Here is a 24753-nt window from a genome sequence, read left to right as displayed (position 1 = left end):
GGATCCTAAGCGAGACTCCTAGTTTTTCTGTTGGCTGACCGTGTAGACCTCCATTTCCCCGCCCTCCCCCTCCACCACCACAATATTGATTTCATCAGGATAATCAAAAGTTTAAGTTTGGGGGGGGGGGGGTGTTTATAACCTAAAATTTTTGTATTTTTTTTTACATTTTTTATTTTTCTTTTTACTTTGCTTGCATTTAGTTTTTGCTTATGTCTTGCATTCAGTTTTTCTTTGTTTTATTTGATCGGCTTGTTTTTTTTTTTACTGTCACTTGATTGTCTTTTGAAACATTTTGTGGTATATTGAGAACATCATTCCTCATTACTGCTAACTTATCTAAGAGCAAAATTGTTTGCGCGTTTATATCTTGATTCATCATGTTTTGGATATAATGCTAGTATGTTTAGTGTACCTCTTTTTTCTATCTTAAGTAGCATGATATGAGCTAAGTATTGTATGGAAACAAATTCGAGTTTTGGCTTAATATTAAGGATTCTATTATCACTTTACTTGAGCTTGAATAGTTGATATCATTGGAATAGTCATGATTCATCCTATTTGTTTAGTACTTAGTTCCTATGGTGATTTCTCAAACTACATCTTAGTTACTAGATGATGCTCAAGTCATGTAAGCTCATTTGAAAAATCAAAATATCCCAATATTTGCACTTATATACATTTGTGTTCAAGTGTTGCATCTTGCAATCACTAAATAAAGGGAAAAATAATGAATAAGGGATATAAAAAATAATTGTCGTGAGTGGAAACAAGTAAGTTACCCCTTTGAGATCGAGTTAGGTTACTGGGGAAATGACTTCTATGTTTCTCTTGATATCGAGCACACCTTTGAGACCTTGGGTTGATTGAGAAATATGAACCAAGTGTGTGGCAGGTAAGTGCCTATCACCGGGAATATTAGGAACTCGATTGGATGATGACTTGATTAGGACAAAGATTAAAACCTGAAGAGTTTGGGTCACTTATTGCACTGTGCACAAGAAACTTATGCTTATGTCATACTTGAGTTATTTCCACGATCATGCTTATCAATGAAACTTATAGATAGACTTAGGAAAGTACACTAGGGATTATAATGTATTATAGAACATATGAGTTTAGATTACGACATTTTACTTGAGGGTAAGCAAAGGTTTAAGTTTGGGGGTGTGATGTGCGTAGATTATATACACTTATTTAGCATGTTTTGACGCATATTCATATATTTTATGCATGCTTTGTCTAAGCACCTGCATACTCTTTGTCTTACTTTCAGTATAAATACTCTTCTGTGTTTGAAGATCTACTCTTAATGATGTTTATGGTTGATCCAACCAACAAGCAAAGGAAGACAACACTGGCCATATGAGCCACACGGCCATGCTGAAGGAGTAGGGAGAAAAATGACCTTGGTCGTGTGGAGCAGGCATGCCGTGTAGCTTCAGCAGAGGAGGAGCTTGACATGGCTGTGTGGATCCACACGACCATGTCACCCCAGCAGCATGATGTCGTGTAGATCTACACAGCCCAAGCAACATCTCCACATGGTCATGTAACATTTCCAGAGAAGAGGCAAGCCCAAGTCATGTGTGCCACATGGCCGTGCAAGAATTTCAGAGGCCAAAATTTGCCAGGCCATGTGAGCCACACGGCTGTGTGAGCCAACCAGTGGCAGAAAAGTGCGCGGCCGTGTGAAGGCCACATGGTCGTGTGACCTTGGCCGAGAGCAAAGCAGTTGGGGTCTTGTGGTGCCCGTGCCCTGCTCTATATAAAGGGGGGTTCTCCCCCTTTCAAAGGGGGAAGCTCTCCCTTTTGTGGAGATCAAGTTTGGGGCCAATCTTCACCTTCTCCAACCTTGATCCAGCATTCCAAATCAATTCCATCTCCGATTCAACTCCAGAATCTAGGGATTGGTTCCGAAGATCACTCATCGTAACTAGATAAGCATTTCTAATCTCTTCTCTTGATTGAGATTGAAATATTTGTGATCTCTTTGTCTTTGGATCTCTATCTTTATATTATGGAGTAGATTCATTATTCTAGAAATAAGGGAGTATTTGTGGTGTAATTTGATGTAAGAATCTTATGGATATGTCAATTTCCTATCTCAATGATGTTGTTATGTTTTGTATCTATTTGATCTTATGTGGATTGTTGTGTTTGGATCTAATTATCATGCTTGATTGGATGTTTGTCCTACTTGTGGATCTTATAGAGGGATTCCCTAGATCGTATGACCGAGGGGCGCTAGTGACAAGCTACCCTTCTAACAGTCGTCTAGGTAATCACCTTGAAAGGTGAAGCTAGTCTCTACAAAGAGGTGGAATAGTTGAGTGCATTTATCCCCTATGCCTTTCTGTGGATTGAATGGTGATGTATTTCTATATTGTATGACCATGGGACGTTGGTGACAGGCGGCCCTGCTAATGGACTTCATAGGGATTATGACTATTAAATTACTAGAGGTATAGATAAAAGTTCCTTGTTAGTTAAGTTCTGCATGAGAAAACTGGCAACTTCCTGCAAATGAATGACAATTGAGGATAAGAATTGGTAGATCACCTCACATTGATAAATATCACAATGAAATCGAACTCCTAGAACTCTCATAAACCCAAGTTCTTACATTTGATTTTCTATTTCTATTTCGAGTTGCTACTTATTACATTCACTTCCTTTGTCGATTGTTTAGCTAATTCATTGTGAGACATCTCTAGTGCTTATAACTAGTCCATATGGGATCGATAATCTTTTTATTACTGGCGACGAAACCGTGCACTTGTGGTTGCGTAACAGGAGGTCATGCTTGAACCATTTTGAACTATGTTATCAATCCTTGCCTCCAACTAATTGAATCCCTCATTCTGTGACTTGTGATTTTTCAAAATCTTAGAAGGTTGAACTATATTTTGTATGACAGGCTCTTTTACCTTTATGGCTTTCACTTCTAAAGTTCTCAGGTGAAATTCCATCCAACTTCTATCTAACCATTCTTGGAGATTCAATGTTACTCGATCAATTAATGTATATGCTTCATCCACACTTTTGTTCATAAAAGAACCCCCAGCTGATGAATCTAATAAACACTTATCTGAGAAAGAAATTCCTTATAGAATATATGCAGAGTCAGCCACTTTCCAAGTCATGATGAAGACACTATCTTTGTAGACTCTTGAATCTATCTCATGCTTCAAATAGGGATTCTTCATCTGCTTGAGCAAAATTTGTGATGCAATTCCTCATGTAAACATTTCTACTTAGAGGGAAAAAGTGATTAAGAAATTGCTGCTCCAATTTTTCCCAACTCGTAATGCTTTGAGGACGGAGTGAATATAACTAAATCCTTGCTTTATCCTTGATAGTGAAAAGAAATATCATCAATCAAACTGCATCTGCAGACACTCCTTCATAGTTCATGATATCGTAAAGCTCTAGGAATTCTTCAAGGTGGAAGTATGGGTTTTCTGATATTTCTCCTCCAAATTTATGACCTTGTATTATGGTGATTAATTCTGAGTCTAGTTGGAAACTTTTTAATTCAATATGAGGTTGCACAATGGGAGACATAAATCTTACAGAAATGGGTGCAGAAAATTCTCTCAAAGGCCTACTTGACATGTTAGTGCTCATGGATATCTAAAAAAATTATGAGAGAAAAAAACAAAAATACAGATTTAAGAGCAAGAAAGAAAAAGTAGAAACTAAGAAAAGGAAAAATTGAACTTTAAACTAATAACAAAAAGTAAATGTAAAATTTAAATTGCAAGAATGAAAGGTGCAGAAATAAAAACAAACAAGTAAGAAAAACTATTAACATATCTAGAGTAACTAATACGATAATCAAATAATGTTAATCAAAAATAGTCCTTGGCAACGGTGCCAAAAACTTATTACGAACCATAAGTGAACGATTACGTCGTCAGCAATACAAAAGATATCAAACTCATAGGGACTATTCATTAAGTACTAATTAACTTCGTACAATGAATTATCTAAACAATCGAAGGATGGTTCACAAATGCTAGAAGAGAGGTTGAAGAGAGGGAGAAGGAAAGAGAGAGTAGAGAGAGGGAGAAAGAGTGTAAGTGAGTGAAAGTGAATAGATTCTAGGATTTCGATTTCATTATGATACTAGTTAATATCTCTATGCATTATTCATCTACTTAACTTCATGCTTACACTTATGTAGGGATCCTAATTAAAGCTTAGCACAACCCCGAATAGGTTGCACCAGAGAGTCTACCCAAGTTATACTGCTATTAAGTAAAGAAGTAGCTCTAGAAAGTCCGTTAATGGGATACTCCTATCACTAGGGTCCCTCGGTCATTCAATCCTAGAGTTACCTGATTTACTTTCTAATGGTCGATTAATACAATTAAGTAGAAGAGGTAACTTATGAAGTTTGGTTAAAGGGTTACGCTCTGTCACAGGGCCTTCCGGTTATATGTTCCTAGATTATACAAGTCATTTCCTAACATTAATTTGGGAGAACCCTCCAAACTCTAATTAACCTCCCTAGTAGAGAATTTATCCCTGTTTCAAGGAAATACCGTAGAAAGTAAGGGATACCTTCCATCATAACGTCCCATAATCATACAATCCAATGTTCTTCCTCTACATGGTGATCAAAACCCTACATCTACATGAATTGACCTCACATACATTTCGTCGAACACATATAAGGCACAATACAAATAGAACATGATATAAACACTTCATAGCACAAGAAAATATCCAAATACATAATTCATACATCCACAATCACATCATAGCTACTTCCTACATCCTAAATCTAGAAATTTACCTCATAGCAAGGGAGATACAACTAGAGATAAAGAAAGAAGCAAAATACAACTCAATACATAAAAATAGAGAGAGGAGAGTGCTTATCCTTGAAACGTAGTGTCTTTGGAGGCATCCCCTTACTCTGGAGGTGGACGGATTAGCCAAGATGGAAGATCTAGGGTTCTTCCAAGGGGGGAACCCTTCTCCAAGGAATGGGGGTGATCCCCAAGCCAAAGATCCTCCAAAAAGGGAGAAAACCCCCTTAAATAGGGTTGGGTAGGGGCTTCACACGGCCCGTGCCACGGCCGTGTGGTATCCACACGGCTGGAGCCTTCTTGGTCTCGGTCTTGATGACACGGCCATGTTGATTCACACGGTCGTGTTCTGCTCCTTCTCTGTTAGAGTTGCACGATCATGTGGGATCACATGGTCATACTCTACTTTTGCTGGATGGGTGACACGACCTCAGCTTCTCCTCCACACGGCAAATTTCTTCTTAGCCTTTGGTCAGGTGACACGACCGTGTGGTTTCACACGGTCGTGTTCGTCTTTGTCTCTGAATGGGTGGCACGACAATGTGGGATCACACGGCCACGTGCTGCTCCTCCTCTAGTCCAACCACACGGCCGTGTAGATTAACACGGTCATGTAGATTTACATGGTTGTGTGCTGCTTCTCTTTTGGAGTATGGCACGGTCGTGTGAGTTCACATGGCCAGAACTTAATTTGCATGGGCAAGACTACACGGCCATGTGGTTTCACACAGCTTGAGCTAGATTTTCATAAGTTACTCCAATGTACATTTTTTGCTCCATTTTCACTCCAAATCACATCGTATCAATCAAAATAATCAAAGAGTATATCTCTAAACAAAATAAGTAGAAATATAACATTATAATGAAATAGGATACAATAAACATAGATTATGCTAATAAAATACAAGTAGATGTGTGTTAAAACATGCATAAAAGTGTATATAATCTACGTACATTACTTAACAATCAAATTTAACTAGCTTTCAACATCTCTAAAATGATATAAAGAAATGCCAAGGGGTACATTTTATTTCTGAAAACCAAAAAGATTATTTACAAAACCAAAAAGATTGCTAAAGTAAACCAAGAGATTATTCATGCAACAAAATAAAGATATGGTATCTTCAATGACAAATTAAAGATGGAATGGAACAAACTCTCCTGAATTTCAGGTGGTCGAATACGGTTCAATAATAGGAGTCAATAAGGAAGTGGAGTACACTTAATGGTAGTGAGCCTCTTCTTCATGTGATCAATATTGTCATGTTTAGCTCCCTCCATCATCAAAGCCTCAAATGGATCCATGGCTACTAAATACATATCCTGGTCTTACCTGAAACAATGAAACCAACAAAATTGTCAGACACAGGAAGCTTAAAATATCAAATACATGGATATATAAAACAAATACGTATCAAGGCACCAAACAATTTAGTAAAATAATTCTAAGATCACCAAACACCGATGTTCCCCGGCAATGGCGCCAAAATTTGATAAGAGTCCAAATTGAGTGTCATGAGTATACTTATCAAATTAACAATGTAATTCCAATAAACCCCTTAACTTCACAATGATGTCATAATAAAGAGCCCAGGGTCGAATTCTTGAGGAACTAACAATCGGATGTTTATCTTAGACTTAGAACTATTTTGAGGCTTTTCTTTATTAAAATGGGGGTTGTTTGATTTTAATTCTAAATCTAACCAATGCAAAAGCAAAATAGTAAGAAATGAATTTAATGCATGAATGAAATCTAACTAAGTACCAATAATTAATTCACAACGTATTGTCACTCTACGCTATGAGTTTCACCATCAACACAATTAAACTAAGGTATGAAATAGCAAGACACAAATGAATTATATAAAGTAAGAATTAAATCCTAGCTAAAGAAAACTAAACTACTCAATAGAACCAAAATCTAAGCTAAAGCAAGATGAACAACTACTTGGAACTCAATTGAAACTAAGTATCCACTACACTTGAATTCAAACAATTAAGCTAAAAAGAACTATGATTACTGAATCTAAATGACACATTGAAATCCAAATCAACCAACAATAAAAAGAATGCTAAAAAAATGAAATCTAAACCATCTCCACACCAAACCACTTCTCAATCAAGTCTCTCCTTACTGTCACACAAGGAAGCTTGGTGAAACCTCACTTCGGCAATCGGAGAAGAAGCTTACAAACACTATACTCAACTTGACCTTCGCCAAAACCATAGGACAACTCTCCAAGTGAAGCTGATGAAGATCGGAGCTGCCAAACTCAGGGAATCTCTAATTCTGTGATTCTAGAAACTCTGATCCAATGTGGCACTGGTGGTGGATGTAAGGTTGTCGGAAGGGATCGTGTGACACCAAAGGAATGCCGCCAATGATCACTGCTGTGAGGCAGAGCCAATGAATTGAAGGAACACCACCGATTAGGGGGGAAATAGAGTCGTCGAACCAGAATTGTCAACACAGGAACGCCTTAAAGCAAGCTCAGATGGCCGGAACCTGGACACCAGTAGCTGGGAACCTCGTCGTCAATGAAACTTACTGAGAATAAAATCTAGAGGAAGAAGATGGTGGGTTGCGTCGCGCAATGAAGAAGATCGCGGATGAACAGTAGCACAAGCCACTGTTCATCCATGAAATCTGGGTTTTTATATCAGATTTTGAACCAAGTTTATTTGGGGGTTTAAGTTAGATTCAAATGCAACATTAGGGTTTTGTTGAGGTGGGTTTGACTTGGGTTAAGATGAATAAGTAGGAATAGGTTGAACTAGATTGGGTATGATCTTCTCCATTTGTGGAATGGATCACTTGTTGGCCTTGATCATGTACCAATTGAATCAACTCAAGTGCCCTACAAAACTAAATTTAAATTGTGAGATTAATATCATGAATTAAGATAAAACAATATACACTTGAGATAAAACAATCTCCATGTATAAACATGATAAAAAGTGCATATAAACATGTGAAATTAAATGTAATACATCAAATATTAACCCAAAAGACTATATCAAATAGTAACTCATCAACTTGCTGACCCATGTCAATGCTTTGGGTGCCTGGACATCGATAAACTTCTCGGATAAAGTTTCAATAAGAGCTCACCATGTCAGCACACTCCAGGCATCCAGGAGGGGATTTAAGCACTCGGATGGGGATATAAAAAGAGGGTTTGACTAGCAGCTTGCAAACATCAGTATGAACAAGTTTCTCTCCTGCGCACTGCTCGATAGATGACTCGACAACACCCGAAAGCTACTTCAACGATGACTACGCTAAAGACCTACCTTTGAGTCATCAATATTGTTGACATTTCAAATTACTTGCACTTAAATTGATATTGTATCTGTAATCTTTACGATTGATTAGTGATTGCCCAACGAAAGCACTCTCACATATAGGCCTTAGAGTAGGAGTCATCATAGGCTCCGAATCAAGTACAACTTGGTTGTGTTAATGTTTATTTGCTTTTACTTTCTATTTTTGCTGCCTATTATTACTCTCAAATGTTTTTCGAAAAACTTGAAAAATCATGAGCGTTATTTACCCCCCTCTAGTGCAACGATCCTACACAAAGTCATCTGAGTATAAACCATTGGAAAGTTGCAAAGAAGGTGATGAGATACCTTCAAGGGACTAAAGACTATATGTTTGTATTTAGACGTGCTGAAAAATTAGAAGTGATTGGCTACTCTGATTCAAGCTACGATAGCTATATTGATTCATGAAAATCAACTTTATGATATATTTTTATGCTAGCTAATGGAGTTGTGTCTTGGAGAAATGCAAAATAGACGTTAACTGTCACTTTCACTAGGAGGATGCGTTTGTATCCTATTTTGAGGTGACCTCACATAGTATTTGGATAAAGAGTTTCATTTTAGGGCTTAGAATTATGGATTATATTTATAGATTATTGAGGATATATTGTGGCAATTCAGTTGTTATTTTTTTGGGGATAAAAACAATAAAAGTGGGAGTTAAACTAAACATATTGGCATTAAGTATCTAGTCATCAAAGAATATGTTAGAGATAGGACAGTGGTTATTGAAAACATTAGCATTGAATTGATGATTGTTGATCCTAAAGGCATGCCACAGTTGAAATTTAGGGATCATGTAAAAAGAATAGAACTTGTTTCTATTTAATTTTAGTTGTAAAAATAATTTGGTAATTAATGAAACTCAATTATGATGTATTCTCATATTTGTGTACACATTCAGTAATTTGAGAAATATCACTAAAGTTGGACCTTGAATAAACATAAGGTGTATTCATTAAGAAACATCGGTTGAGAAGCATGATGCATTGTGATAGATGGAAGATAATACTCATGTTTAGAGAATCTATCATCATGATTCATGTATCTTATTCACTTATTTAGTGAATGATAAGATATATATGTGTCAAGTGGGAGAATGTTGGAAAGATTTTATTTTAAGTAAAAATCTTACATTATTAAGTAATTCAAATTTGTTAAGATTTTATTTAATGCACATCTTTTATCTTAATTAAGTATTCATATATTGTAAGATTTAAATGTGCATAATTAATCAAAATCTTACCTTAATAGGCATATCATATCTTTTAATATGCTATGATTTTCGTGTTATGATTTGTCATAATCTTAAGAATTAACTCAATGATAGTAATGAGTCTCTGGCCTTTAGGGTCCCTAAATATACAACCTTTCAAGAATAATAACATCATCTACATAAGAGGTTTGGAGTGTTTAGAAGATTCTAAAACATTAAGCAACATTCAAGTGGTGTTCAAGGCATTTTTCAAGATATCAATAGTTGGAGATAATAATCGATTCTTATTTTTTTTACATTCAGCAATCATGTTTATTTAGTACAAAACTTGATTTAAATTCTTATAGAACTAATATGAAGTTTATCAGAAGATTCTTGAGAGTTTTTTCAACACAAGTTTCATAATTCTTTTTTTTCAGTGGACTGATCAGTATTCTTTTTTTTTTCAGAAGATGATGATTCTTGAACATTTGATTTTCTTGAAAAAATATCTTAACATATTAAATAGTTCTATAAGAAATCAAGACATTTGTCAAGTAATAAAGATACTTAGAATCAATCCTAAATGATAAAACTAATAAATATTCAACAATTAATCCTTCAAAATAATAGAAAATATTTAAGATTCCTACTATCAAAATAGATGAAAACTTAAAGCACCAAACTAACAATTAACACATAATATATGTTTCTAAAATGCCAAAATCTAAAGGGAAGGGGAGAGAAGTAACGGAAAATGTGATACATCAAATCACAAGCTAAAGGAGAAGAAGTTTTTTTTTTTTTTTTTTTAAGAAGAGGGCAAGAGGTTGGTGACTTAGAATGATTGGAAAGAGTGTTTTGTGGCTTTTCGTTTTGTAAAATAAATTTATTTACTAGTATAAAAAAAAATAAGAATAATTTGATCTAAAAAGACTTTTAAGGAGGAAATAAAAGAAGAGAAAGAAAATTTAATAGTTTGATTTAAAAGAATAAGGGTAGTTTTGTAAAAGTAGGTGACGGGTTGACGGTTGAAAAGACATTTTAAAAAAATGTGTTTTTCTTCGTAAAATTATTTTAATTAAATCAGTTATTCATGGTGGATGTTACATAGATTGGGTTGTCATCATGAGATTTAGGGTTCGAATCTCGATAAAATTAAAGTAATGTCTCTTTTATGTGTTAATTATTATTCCAAAGGTTAGTAGTCGTCCATGATTTATCTCTTTCATGTTAGTCCTAGGACGGATTGACGAGAGCGCTGAAACGAATGTATTCTCCTATTACCATCATGTTACATGGATTAGGTGCCCCTGGGTAAAGTTGAGTTGATTAGTACGGAATAAAGTTACTACCATAAGGTAAGAGTTCAAATCTTGATAAAATTAAGGGAAAAAAATTCTTTTCTTTTTATATATATATATATATATATATATATATATATATATATATATATATATATATATATATATATATATATATATTACGAATTCCACGTTTTCACTACCATGTTACATGGACTGAGTCGTCGATCGACTAGGTCGTCCACTACTCCACTTCATATTAATTGTTCCCATTTATTTTTCTAATCGGATGTTGACACTTTGTTGAATTAGTCAACCATTCTCATCTCTTTGTCTATCTTCCCGGTTCCCATCAGATTTTAAAGGTGTCCATTAAAAAAAATATATGTTAGATTATGTCTTTTGCTAAAATTTGTAGCAACTCTAAAAGGCAATACAACCGATTAAATTGCAGTTGGAAGCATCTCAAAATCATTAAGAGCTTAAGCTTTCATTGGGCAGATGCAGCAGCTCTTTCTTTCTCTATTAGCAGTAACGCTCTTCGTCCTTGGCCACTCCTCATCTTCAGGTATGTTTAAGAAAGAAATCCTTGTCCACATTTAATTTTACTAAATATTAAAAAAAACTCATCTTATTTTGAACTTTCACCTAAGATGCATTCCTCTTGTTCTTTAAATCCTTGTTTAACTTGACTTGCTTCATTTCATCCATTATTATTGCTTAAATCGGGAATGGAATAAGTCTTTTGGGTTGAAAATATTTGACAATCGTATAAAATAAAAATTAATAGAATTGAACATCAAAATATTAGACCTTCAATATCATTAAATATATAATTTTAGTTAAAATATTTAATGATCTCACAAGGTTGAAAATCAATACAAATGAATATGTTTGGTATATAATTAAGACTGCAAACTGTGCCTATTTAAAATAAATTTAAAACCTCTAACATCAGATACTCCTTATTAAAAATATTTAATAATCTATAGTCAATTAGACGTTATTCATTATTGTTCAAAAACATTTGGCAATCTTATAAAATTTAAAATAACGAAATATATTTAGAAAATACTTTTAGTTTGTCGAAACTTCAAAATAAACGAAAATAAATTTAAAATACAATAATATTTATTTGATGTATTTTTTATAATAAAGATAATTACATTCACTCTAATATCTTTAAGATTCATCTCCAAATTACGTAGATCACATGTACAAACTGTAGACTTAAGGCAGCCATTTTGCAGTCTCCAAATTAATTACATGCACACAATTTTTCAATCTTTCTAACACCGATAAGACAATTGACTGGACTTCTACCATCAGTTTGAAATTTAAGGCATTAAATTGAGACTTTTTGTTAGGATTTGTAGAACTCTAAAAGGCAATACAACATTGTAGAACTTTAGCTTCCATTGGGCAGATGCAGCTCTTTCTTTCTCGGTTCCTAAAAGCAATAACACTAACGCTCTCCTTTCTTGTCCGGTCCTCAACTTCTGGTACGTTTAATAAAGAAATCTTAGTCTAGAAATAAATTATAGCATAGTAGGATTGATTAATTTATTTATTTGATAATTTATGCATTTAATTTTATTAAAGATTTAAAAAATGCTTCTTCGCTCAACCTGCTTAGTTTGATTTCAATTAGTTAGTTGGCTAAAAATCATTTTAGTCGATTAGAATCATATGTAGAATCATACGTAGTGGTCAAATTCTTTTAGCTAATAGTGTTTAACAGTTATATAGGATAAAAAATTAACATAAACAAATTTAAGAGAATATTAAAATTACAATATTGCACGTTAGGCAAAGAGTTGGTTCAATATGATATACCAAAATTTTCAATATAATATAAAAAAATTTATACCGGTACATTATCAAAAATTTGGTATACCGAAACTTTAGTATACCGAATTTTCAGTAGAGTATAAATTACATATCGGTCGTACCGAAGATTTCGTATTATGAAAATTTTGGTATACTGAAATCACTTTGACACTAAGAAATATAACTAATTCAGAAGTCACATAAAACTCCTACTCATAAAAACAATGCATTAACAAATTGACAACCAACAATAAAATTTAAAAAACACGATCAATTATTAACAACTAAAATATTGAATTATAAAAGAAAGTTCACCAGTAACAATTAACATAAACTAAAGTATATATTGATTAAAAAAACATATTTTTTCCTTATCCAACAAAATTTACTTATCTAAAAAAACACAAAACTAAATATTTTATAATTTGTATTAGGATCAAACCACTTTTTAAATGAATGTGAAGTGACATCTCACATCTGCTCCTTCACTGCAATAGGCATATAACACACTTGTAGAAATAGATGCAAGATGAGGATAATATAGATAGTTAATTATTTTAAGTTATCCATGGATGAGAACTTTAAAATCAACAGAAATGATATCCTACCCAACTTCCATTGCACGACTATGCCCCATTTTCACTATATATAGTAGATTTTTTTTATTATTTTTCTATTGTAATAGCAACGAGCGTTAACTCTATGTTGACTATTGTAGCAGCTACATAATCATAGCTACTACAACGTGGTCATAATTTATTTAATCATGTTATAGCAACTGCGAGCCCATAGTTGCTACAACATAAACTCTACGTTGTAGTAACTACGGGCTTATAGCTACTATAAGTCTACAACACAAAGTCTATATTGTTGCAGCTATGTAGCTTTTATAATTGTAGCAGCTACTTTGTGTGTTGTAGCAGCTATGTAGCTTCTACAATTATAAAAGCTACTTTGTGTTGTAGCAGCTATATAGCTACTGCTACAATTGTACCAGCTACTTCATATTGTAGCAGCTACTTTGTGTTGTAGTAGCTCCTTTATGTTGTCTTAGCTACGTAACTGCTGCAAAACAATGTTTGTGTTGTAGTGTGTTGTAGCAGCTACATAGCTTTTTAATTGTAGCAGCTACTTTGTGTTGTAGCAGTTATGTAGCTGCTACAATTGTAGCAACTACTTTATATAGTAGCAGCTACATAGCTTCTACCCGTATCATATCTGTATCTATATCCAATACCTCAAAAAAAATTCCAGAGCATCCATGCTATATAGACATCTAGTTAGCAATATAAATATAATCTTACTCTTCAAGTTAGACCGAAGTAGAGGCGGAAGTTGAACAAGTAGCTCTGGAATAGTTTTGAGTGGCATTTATGGTTGTGAAAAGAAACATTATAATTTATGTTAGATTAACAATGATAAATATGATTTAAATTTAAATTTAATTAAATAAAAAAAACTCTTACTCTTTTCAATTTCTTCAATTTTCTTATATAATTCAAGGTCATCATCCGTTGGATATTTCCAAAAACTAAACTCCTCCTCTCTTAGCCAATCACTAGTGCACACTAATGCCTTTACCATTTTAGGACTCAAACTGGTCCTAAAAGGATCCACAACCCTTTTCCCAAGTTAAAAGCGGACTCGCTAGCAATGGTTGAGCATGGAATTGCAAAAATATCCTTGGCAATAATTGAAAGGATTGAGTACCTAGTTTCGCTTCCTCTCCACCACTCCAAAAGATTGAAAGATTGATTAGATCATTTTTCAATCTCATCGGCTAGGTACTTATCCACTTCATTGAATATCTCTTGAAGTTGTTCTTTTTTTTTTTTTGTGCTTCCACATCATTAAATAATTCATCACAAAGACCACCACCACCACTAGTACCACCATATCTACCACAACATTCTATCTGCATACTTTGACTCTCAACATTCAATTTATCATTTATTCCCTTGTACTCCGTCCACAAAGTTACTAAGTTTTGTTTGACCTTATCAGCGAACTCTTGGATCCTTGTAGGAGTACCTCCAAATTTTTTGACACTGACTTTGATCATCTAAAGTTTGTTCCTCGAGTCCAAAATATTCCCAATAAATATCAAAGGGTTCATATTATTCCAATGCCCCCAATACTTGTCAAACTTTAACTTCATTTCACATGCTACCTTTTGAAGAGTTAGATTTGAATCATCAATTCTCTTTTTCTTAATCTCAATTTGTAGTACAATCATTGATTGATAAATTAATTGGGTTGCATGACTTTTTGATGCACTTAGCTTAAAAGTAGCATCATAAAACTTTTTAGAAAGTGTACAAAAGTCTTTGCATTCTCCGAATCATCAATAATTGGAGGTCCCATCCTTTCTTTTCCCTTTTCATCTTTTTCACGAAAATAATTCATAAAAGGAAACCATTCTTTGACAATCCTTTCGAACACCCTTTTATACTTTAATGCAACTTCAAGCATTTTATAAGTTGCATTCCACCTTGTTTTGACATCCATAGATACTATTGATGTACTAGAAAACTTGTCTAGTATGACAAACTCCTTAAATTTTTTCAATCTTGATGGAGAAAATGAATAAAAACAACTGCATTTCTTATACCTTTAATTGAAACATTAAGCTCTTTCAAGTCATCCTTAACAATTAAGTTAAGAATATGACACACACACCTCAAGTGTAAGTATTTCCCTTCAAATAATAATGAATTTTCACTTTTCATTCTTCTTTTCAAGTAATCAATTGTAGTGTCATTAGAGAAAGCATTGTCAACTACAGTTGAAAAAACTTTTTTCTAACCCCCGCTCCTTGAGACAAACCTTAGCCATTTTGCCAATTTCTTCTCCTACATGACTAGTGATTTTTGTGAAGTTAATTATTCTTTCATGTAACTTCAAATTACTATCCAAAAAGTGAGCTATCACTACCATATAATTGATGTTTTGAATGGATGTCCAAGTATCAGTTGTGACACTTACCCTTTGATCGTCAATCTAACTTTGTATTTTAGCCTTCTCAACTAAGAATAAATCATAAATCATACTTGCAACTTTCTTTCGATCGGGAATTTTGAATCTCGGTTGTAATTCGTACAATAAATCTACAAATCCCTTCCCTTTGACAACCCTAAAAGACACTTCATCAACAATCACATACCTTGTCAATTTCAATTCACATATTTTTTGATTAAAAGTATGAGGAACCAAGGCAGTTCCTTGTCACATAATCTATTAGTCAATATAGTTTGACTTTCATCATTCTCACTCACTTTGTAGAATGGATTTGACTTACACCTCTTTATCAAGTGATTTTTTAATTTGCTAGTACTTTCGTAGACTGCTGGGATTTAAACTTTATTATATTTATATATTCCTATTTGTTCTTTGCTCTCATCACACAACTTTCTTTTCCCTTTTTCACAGTGCTTCCAAAATATATTCTTGGATTGTGTAGGAGCTATAGGATGCTTTGATTTTGAAGATTTTCTAATTCCTTTTTGACCCATAAATATCTGTGTTTCGAATTATTCTATTGCGTTTGAAGTTTGGGATGAATTTGGCAGCACAATACATTCCATCTTAAAAAAGGGTAATGTTTATATGATTCGCTGTATGTGGAAATAGAGAGTTTATGATACAAAAGATAATGAGTAAATACAATACTAAATCCAAAAAAGAGAGGAAAAAATCTAGAAGAAAAAGTTGGATAAGAGAAATTAAACCTTTGGCTGTCTTGTTGAAATCCAAGAATAGACTTTGTGAAGACGATGAATACTTCAACAAATATTTCAAGTAATTGAGGAGTGTATGCGACTTCGAGTTAGGGATCGTGAAGAAAAATAAGAAGGGAGATGAGAAGATCATGGTTTGGGGTTAGTGTTTTAAGAGAACTGGGTTCTGTAGAGTTTCCGAGAAGAGGAAAGGAGAAAGAGATCAAAGAAGGGAGTCAATCATAGATGGAGGTGACATTGACAAGCTTAAGGTGGGGAGCAAGAGTGGCTTGATGGAGGAGTTGAGAAAAAATTCAAAGGAAGAACTTTTTATCTAGCTGATATTCCAACGCAACTTTTAAAAATAATAAATAATTTATATTTAATCTCAATTAATTATGATTATTATCATTTTTTAATGTCAACTTTAGTCTGCCCCATATAACTTTTAAGTTTAAATAAAATAATAATTAATTTAAAAAATATACATTAGGTATTTTGATGTATATCAAAATATCAAAAAATGATAAATATTATATCAATACTAATATAGAAAAGTTATGTATGGTATTATACCATACCAAACTTTTCAGTATAAATAATAAATATCGGTACAATATATATAATATACCAAAATTTTATTTTTCTCATCCCTAGTTGGCATGAGTATGAGGTTTCTAGTGTTTCAACTACTTTTAATTAAAATAAAAATGATATTTAACGCTCTTATAAAGTTCAAATTCATAAAAAAAAATGATTATCAACATAGTTTAGGGGAATAATAAACCTAAGTTCTCAAAGATATCATCCAAATTCATCCACAGTTAACCAAAATTATTGTATTTATGACTTTGATACAGGAGATCTTAATGCAATGATCCAGAGCAGTTCACTTGTGAATGGCCAGACGTTGAGATCGACAGGAGAGTTGTTCCAACTGGGCTTCTTCAATCCAGATAATAGTTCAGCGAAGGGATACTTAGGAATCTGGTACTGCAATCTCACACCGCAAGAAGGCACTGTAGTATGGATCGCCAATCGAAACAAGTCTGTCAACACATCCATGGCATCCTTCAACCTCACTTCCGATGGAAATCTAATCTTATTTGAGGAAGACAGAATTGTTTGGTCGACGGGAACGAGATCCACAGGACTAAATTATACACGCTTGCATCTTTTAGATTCTGGAAATCTCGTGCTGAACGACAGCAACTCGATTAATCTATGGCAGAGCTTCGACCACCCAGGCGACAGCCAGACGTATGTCCCAGGCATGAAGCTCGGATTTAACTTCCGGACCAATACTTCACGGCGGCAAGTGTCATGGAGGAGCCCCAAGGATCCTTCTCCAGGAGACTACGCCCACGTGGTTCTTGCTTTAGCTATTCCGGACATCGTCATGTTGAAAGGATCCGCCAAAACTCATCGAGGCGGCCCATGGAACGGATATGGGTTCGTCGGCGATCCAATGATGGTGACGAGCCAGGTGGTGAGCTCAGTGAGGCTCTCGTTTGTTTCCAACAAGAATGAGATCTACTTTATGGCTAATTACACGGCCACGCCGACGCGGGTGCTGTCACGGTCGGTGTTGTTCGCCAATGGAACCTTCCAGCTCTGGTTTCTTGACAGGGGCGGCAATGGAGAGTGGCAACTTCTGTGGTCGATTCCGCAGGACGACTGCGATATATACAATCGCTGCGGTCGCAACAGCGTGTGCACCTGGTACTACTATACGTTCAACTGTGATTGCTTGAACGGGTTCGTAAAGATCGAGAAGAACGGAAGCAGCGAGGCCGGGTGGTGCGAGAGGGAGAAGCCTTTGAATTGCTCGTCGAACAACCAGTTTTCCAAGGTGTCCAACGTGAAGGTGCCCGACACTGAGAACGCTACAGCACGAGGAAACATGAGTCTCGATGAATGCAAGACTTGGTGCTTGAATGATTGCTCCTGCGTGGCGTATGCGCTGATCAGTGGGGATGATGGATCATGCATAACTTGGCCTGGTGATCTTCTGGATCTCAGGGCTTTTGTCGTTGGAGGAAATGATTTATACGTTCGGCTCGCAGGAGAACATCTGCTGGATCATCCAAGTTCGATTAATCAAACATCTATTTTTTTTCACTAATTTATCCATTAGCTTGTTTATTCACTAACCATTTAGCACTAAAAAGGCAGTTTTTTTTCCTTTTGCAAGACAAATAAAATAAGAAATATGCTTTCCATGTTATAATTTCTCTTTGAGACATCCAATTAAATTTGTATCTATTTTTCATGTTTGATTAGGAAAAAATAGCACTGGGAGAAGAATTCTATTTATTGTCATCTCTATTGCTGCAGCACTGTTATTCCTTTGTGCAATTTTTATTTTCCATCGAAGAACAAAAGCAACGATACGAAAAGGGAACCTACTTGCAGCAACATCTAGTATGACTACTGAACTATTATTTTATGGTGTTTGAACATATATATATATATACCTGCTTATTCTTTACTACGAAAAATATCTTTTGAACAGATCATAAAGATCAACATGAAATAAGAGGTGCAGAATCTCTATTGTTTGATCTAGAGGCTATTAGGATAGCTACGGACAACTTCTCTGATGGAAACAAACTAGGAGAAGGAGGATTTGGGCCTGTTTATAAGGTCAATCCGAAGATTTGGGCAATGTTGTATATAACTGTGGATGATTCTGATAAATGAGTAATAATTCTGGGTGACATTTGAAAACAGGGAACGTTGGCAAACGGAGAGCATGTAGCAGTAAAAAGACTTTCAAGAAGCTCAGGACAAGGACTAGATGAGTTGAAAAATGAAGTGTTTCTAGTTGCAAAACTTCGACACAGAAACCTCGTGAAGCTATTGGGTTGTTGCTTAGAATCAGAGGAGAAACTACTCGTTTATAGTTACCTTGCTAATACAAGTCTTGACAAGTTTTTGTTTGGTATAGTTTCAATCTCCGTTTTTCATAACATCCTCAATCCATGGAATTGATTATCTAGTAGTTTGCTAATCTAATACAATACTTAGTAATGTACTTGTTCAATTCCATTCTTGAATATATGTTTTAAGATTGATTGTGTATAAGATTCCATTCCTCTATTGTACACACCATGATCTTCAAAATTAGTAACCAAATAGTACATATGGATGTTGCAGATAATTCAAAGAGAAAGCAGTTGGATTGGACAACAAGATTTAAGATCATTGAGGGCATCAGTCGAGGACTTCTTTATCTTCATGAAGATTCGCCACTAAAGATCATTCATCGGGACTTAAAAGCTAGTAACATTTTATTAGATGCAAACATGGATCCTAAAATTTCAGATTTTGGTCTTGCAAAGCTTTTTGGTGCAGATGAAACCCAAGGAAACACTCAAAGAATTGCCGGAACATTGTACGTAAATATTCTATTTATCATTGTTGACCAAATTTAACACTTCAAATGAACAAGAACTATTGAAAAATAGAGAAAATCTCAATATGTTTTTCTTGTTAATGACAGTGGATATATGGCACCGGAATATGCCATGCATGGGCTCTTCTCAATTAAATCAGATGTGTATAGCTATGGTGTGCTAGTTTTGGAGATTCTAACGGGTCAAAAGAATAGTGGTCACCGAGGAATTGAATATCCAATTGAACTTGTTACTCATGTAAGTATTATATTAATCATCCATTTGATTGAGTGATAAGAATTTGATACACATTTTATTCAAATGAAGTAAAGTTCTTAACTACACATGCTATCATCTCATTTTAGGTGGTTTGGCGCCATTGGACCCAAGGAAGTGCCCTGCAAGTGATTGATCAAGATCTAGTTAAACAATGTGATTCTCCCCAAATATTAAGGTGCATACATATAGGGTTACTATGCGTGCAAGAAGATCCAACTCAAAGACCCACCATGGCCAATGTTGTTCTTATGCTCAACAGCCACTTTGTCAACCTTCCTATTCCTTCAGCACCATCATTTCTTAGCAACCTTAATACTACCGGTGAATCAAATGGCATTCCAAGGAGAGGGAACTCTAGAGGAAGCAATGAAATTCTATTGAAAATTTCTGAAAATGATGTTTCAATATCAGAGTTGGAGCCTAGATAGTAGGAAAGTTCACTTCATGTTTATGTTTGAAGTTAATGCCTATTTATGTATATAAAATTTAACCGAATGTTTAACATCAGGTTTATATTTGATCTAGTTTATGAAGTGATTCTAAGTAGAGTCAAAATTTGATTCTTACTTGCTCCATCATCATCATCCTTGTCGCGTTGATGTATCTTTTTAATACACACTAGTTGAAGATGGGACAAAATCATACTTGAATAATTTTCTGAATTATAGTGTGTTACAGTTCAAATGGTCGAGTATTAACCATTCAAAATATATAAAAATGATAAATTAATATTTATAGGGCCGGATTTTATTCATTTAGTTATTGACTTTTGTGCAGGAAATACCATGATCCGAAACAGCTCACTTATTAATATCAACATGAGACTGTTCCAGCTGGGCTTCTTCGATTATGTTAACATTTCAGCGAACCGATACATAGAATCCGGCATGACAATTGACGCAGTGATAAAGGGAGCTGACTGTCATGGTAGAGGTTAAAATTAAGATGTTCAATATCAGAGTGTCAAAGAGCTCACCCATGGTGGTCGAGCGGGGGTCGACTACAATGACCGATTGGTACAGGCAATATCCAATCGGCAAGAGGTTTGTCTGAGCCAACCACTCGTCTAGCTCTAAACAATATGGTAAGATCGTCAGTCGCTCAGTGCGGATCAGTAGAATGCTAAGGGGACCGAAGCACTTGTCTGATCGGGGGAGGACAAGCTACTATACCCAGTCACCACAAGGGAGAGCAGCCGAGATCAACCGAGCGAAAAAGTACCCAAACGAGCGGATACCCCGCTCGCTTGAGTAGTGGGATCATTGTCATATCCCTCAATATCCTATTGGGAGACAATGCCACCGACATAAGGCATGATCAACAGCCGGATCGTACGACGGAAGTTTCCACTATCTCATCAGAGATCTGGGTGTTCTGTTAAGGTATGATGTTAGAGACACTTTTCTGACATGTCCTTTCATGAGATGGTTGGAGAAGCGTACTCATGCCTTGGAGAGCATGCACATTGCCCACTAGGGCATTATATAAAGGGAGGTTCAAGTATCGGCGAAGGTACACATTATTCACTATTCACGCCTGTGCTACTGTTGTTCTGTTTTCTCTCTTTCCAATAGCTGACTTAAGCGTCGGAGGGCCAAAGCCGGGGAGCCCTTCCCTGGCCTGGCACTGACGTTTCTTGTGTTGCAGAGCGAAGCGAGGTGCACACCCGATCAGCGCAGCAACCACATCCCCAGCTAGCCATCTTCCCTATTTTCGGATAAGATCATATTGGCGCAGTATGTGGGAACGTAGCCTGCATCCGAAACGCAAAGATGGAGGATGCTGGACGACTTATCACAGTGACTCTGACAAAGGAGGAGCTCAATATGTTAGTACAATCCCGAGCAGCAAAAATGGTGGAGCAACAACAACAACAAGTGTTGTCCGAGTGCTAAGTGCACGAGCCTGCAGCATCGGCGGCCGGTCAGCAAGCCGGATACCGAGACTAAGCGGATCACATATCCATTTGGGGCCAGAATAAGAAGTCGACCGTCACATATGGGGAGGTGCCTCATGCATCGATCCCCTTCCATCATGTATTGTTCCAGACTCCGTCAAAGGAATAATGTCGGGTGGACAAGGAATGAGGATCCTCCTCGGATGACGCCCTTGGTTGGGACCAACGAAAAGGGAAAGCACCAAGGAATGACAATTCGCCCGAGCATATCAATCAACAGTTCTCTCAGGAGATCTTGGACGACCCTCTGCCAAGACACTACACTCCACTAATGATCAGGGAGTACAATGGAATGACCAATCCGAACGACCACTTGGCCAAGTTTGATAACGCAACCACACTTCATTAGTACACCGATAGATGAAGTGTCGGGTCTTTCTCACTATCCTTTCTGGATTAGCACAGCGCTGATTCAGACAATTGACGAAGGGATCGATTCACAACTTCAAGGACTTCTGAGCGACATTCTTGCACCACTTCGCTAACAGACGCCGCTACTAGAAGACCAACGTCAATATGTTTGCATTAAAGTAAGGGCCCAATGAGACATTGAGGATCTACATCGAGTGCATCAACTAAGTGGCCATGGATATTCCATCGATCTCCTTAGAAATATTGGTGAACGCCTTCGCCTAGGGGCTCACCGAAGGAGAGTTCTTCTGTTTACTAATCCAGAAGCCACCGAAATATGTCGACCACCTGGTCAGGAGGGCCACAAAATATATAAACGTGGAAGAAGCCCAAGTGGCGAGAAGAAAGAAGGCGCTTGTCAATTCCATAGTAGTGCCCGAGCGGCAACCACCGAGTAGCCATCAATCACCCAAGGGGTCCCGATCAGGAGGAACACAGCCACACCAGGAGACCATAACGCATGTCGTGTATCATGTGGCAGTCTGTCACTCGAAGGCTGCGAAGGGCAAGTTATGGACGCCACTATTTTTCTTTTTCCATCAGTCAACAACACACAACACGTGCAACTACTATGATTTGACGTTGATTATGAGTCGACCGGCTCCTCGAGGATATCGCTGTTAGTCACCATCATCTGATCGGCATCAAAGACGCCGATCAACAGGGCAGTGGGATGACTAAAGAACGGCGTCTGAGAGGTGTCAACATTAGCTTCAGCGCAGAAATAACACAAGTCCATCCCGATCTTTCGCTGAGAAGGCTAGGCCCTCTGCTCGGGAGGAGGAGAACCAAAGGAATGCCGCTTGGGGTGAAATAGGAATGATCAACAGTGGACCGATCGACGGTGATTCCAACCGAGCAAGAAAGTTGTATGCTCGGCGATTAGAGATACATGTTGTTGGATGCAGCAAGGAGAGGGTTGAAGGACTCGAGATCGGTTTTGGCTCACGAGACTTAGAGGGAGTGGAGATCCCTCACAACAATGTCTTGATCATCCAAGTGGTAATCGCTCACAATACCATTCACTGAACTTTTGTTGATACAGGTAGCTCGGTGAATATAATCTTTAAGAAGGCGATTGATCAGCTACAAATCAACAGGAGCGAACTGCAGCCCATAATGACTCTGCTCTACGGTTTCACAGGCAATGAAGGATTGTCGATCGGCCAGGCTTAGATGGTCATATCGCTCGGGGAGGACCCGCTCAAGAGGACAAGGACTACAAACTTCATTGTCGTGGATGCACCACCTGCCTATAATTTTATATTGGGTCGACCAACCCTTAATGAGTTCCAAGCAATAGTATCCATCTTCTGCCAGAAGATCAAGTTTCTTGTGAACAACGAGGTGAGCGAAGTTAAAGGCAACCAGTTGGCTGCTCAGCGGTGCTACGTCGAGATGGTAAAAATCAAGGCACGAGCTGCACTAAAGACCCTGTACTTGGAGGTGAACGCCATTATGGAAGAGCCTCCCATGCTAATCTATGAGAAAAAGGAGAAGGTTCGGATCCACCCCAGCCAGGCGGAAGCAACTACATTTGTTGTGATTGACTTGGCAAATGAGAAGAAGGCAGAGATGGTCGCCTACCTCAAGTGAAATCATGATGTGTTCGTCTGGTCGGCACACGAGCTCCCGGGCATCTCACCGAGCATGGATCAACATGAGCTTCAAGTCCGACTGGACGCTCAGCCAGTGAAACAATGAAGAGGGACTTCAGCACGGAGAAAAACCAAATCATCCAAGAAGAGATAGAAAAATTACTAGAAGTCGGTCACATACGCGAGGTTCAATTTCTGAGCTGGCTTGCCAACGTCCTGTTGGTCTCCAAGCCGGCCAACAAGCGACGAGTCTGCATCAACTTCCGTAACCTGAACAAAACTTTCTCGAAGGACTTCTATCCCTTGCCCAAAGGACTTCTATCCCTTGGCCAAGATAGACCAGATGGTGGATTCCACGGCAGGTTGCGATTTGATCTGAATGCTCGATGCGTACTGGAGGTACAACCAAGTATCGCTCGCCCAAGAGGATCAAGAGAAGGTTAGCTTCATCACGGCCAATGGAATTTATTGCTATAATGTCATGCTGTTCGAATTGAAAAATATCGACGTTGCCTACCAAAGGCTAATGAATAAGGTGTTCTGACTACAGATTAGTTGCAACATGAAGGTATATGTCAATGACATATTAATAAATTCTCTCCGAGCCGCTGACCTTTGCACAGATATCTAAGAAACCTGCCAAACTCTGAGGGCATATGGAATAAGGCTGAACCTGAACAAATGCATATTTGGAGCAAGGAGTGGTCGCTTCCTTGGATACATCATCACCGAACAGGAGATCGAGATGAATCTTAGCAAGGTGAATGCGCTATAGGATATGCCCCCACCCCGCAAGTTGAAGGAGGCCCAGTGGCTGACCGGACGGATTACAGCACTGTCGAGATTCATCTCCAAATCATCCGACCAGAGTCATCCGTTCTTCAAGATATTACACCAAGCGACTAAGTTTCAGTGGGA

The 24753-nt window shown here is 36.8% G+C and overlaps 1 protein-coding gene and 1 non-coding gene across 3 annotated transcripts; both read left to right on the top strand.

The window, feature by feature from the left end:
* The first annotated feature begins 3139 nt into the window (after positions 1-3139).
* LOC121978835 lies at positions 3140-3245 on the top strand. Its single transcript, XR_006111176.1, has one exon. It is a non-coding gene; the product is annotated as a small nucleolar RNA R71 (small nucleolar RNA).
* A 7692-nt stretch (positions 3246-10937) lies between these two features.
* LOC121975447 (G-type lectin S-receptor-like serine/threonine-protein kinase At4g27290) lies at positions 10938-20393 on the top strand. Of its 2 annotated transcripts, XM_042527105.1 has the most exons (9): positions 10938-11011; positions 11101-11214; positions 17053-18282; positions 18476-18616; positions 18708-18838; positions 18926-19136; positions 19352-19589; positions 19698-19848; positions 19956-20393. In XM_042527105.1, the coding sequence occupies exons 2-9, from the start codon at positions 11148-11150 to the stop codon at positions 20295-20297; spliced, it is 2511 nt and encodes an 836-aa protein (XP_042383039.1). In that variant the 5' UTR covers positions 10938-11011; positions 11101-11147; the 3' UTR covers positions 20298-20393. The 2 variants fall into 2 exon arrangements, with proteins under 2 accessions (XP_042383039.1, XP_042383038.1); XM_042527104.1 differs by lacking the exon at positions 10938-11011 and having other exon boundaries at positions 11020-11214.
* Positions 20394-24753: the final 4360 nt, after the last annotated feature.

This window comes from Zingiber officinale, chromosome 4B, assembly GCF_018446385.1.
Source record: "Zingiber officinale cultivar Zhangliang chromosome 4B, Zo_v1.1, whole genome shotgun sequence".
NCBI classification, from domain to species: domain Eukaryota; kingdom Viridiplantae; phylum Streptophyta; class Magnoliopsida; order Zingiberales; family Zingiberaceae; genus Zingiber; species Zingiber officinale.
This window is presented reverse-complemented; position numbering and strand designations above follow the sequence as displayed.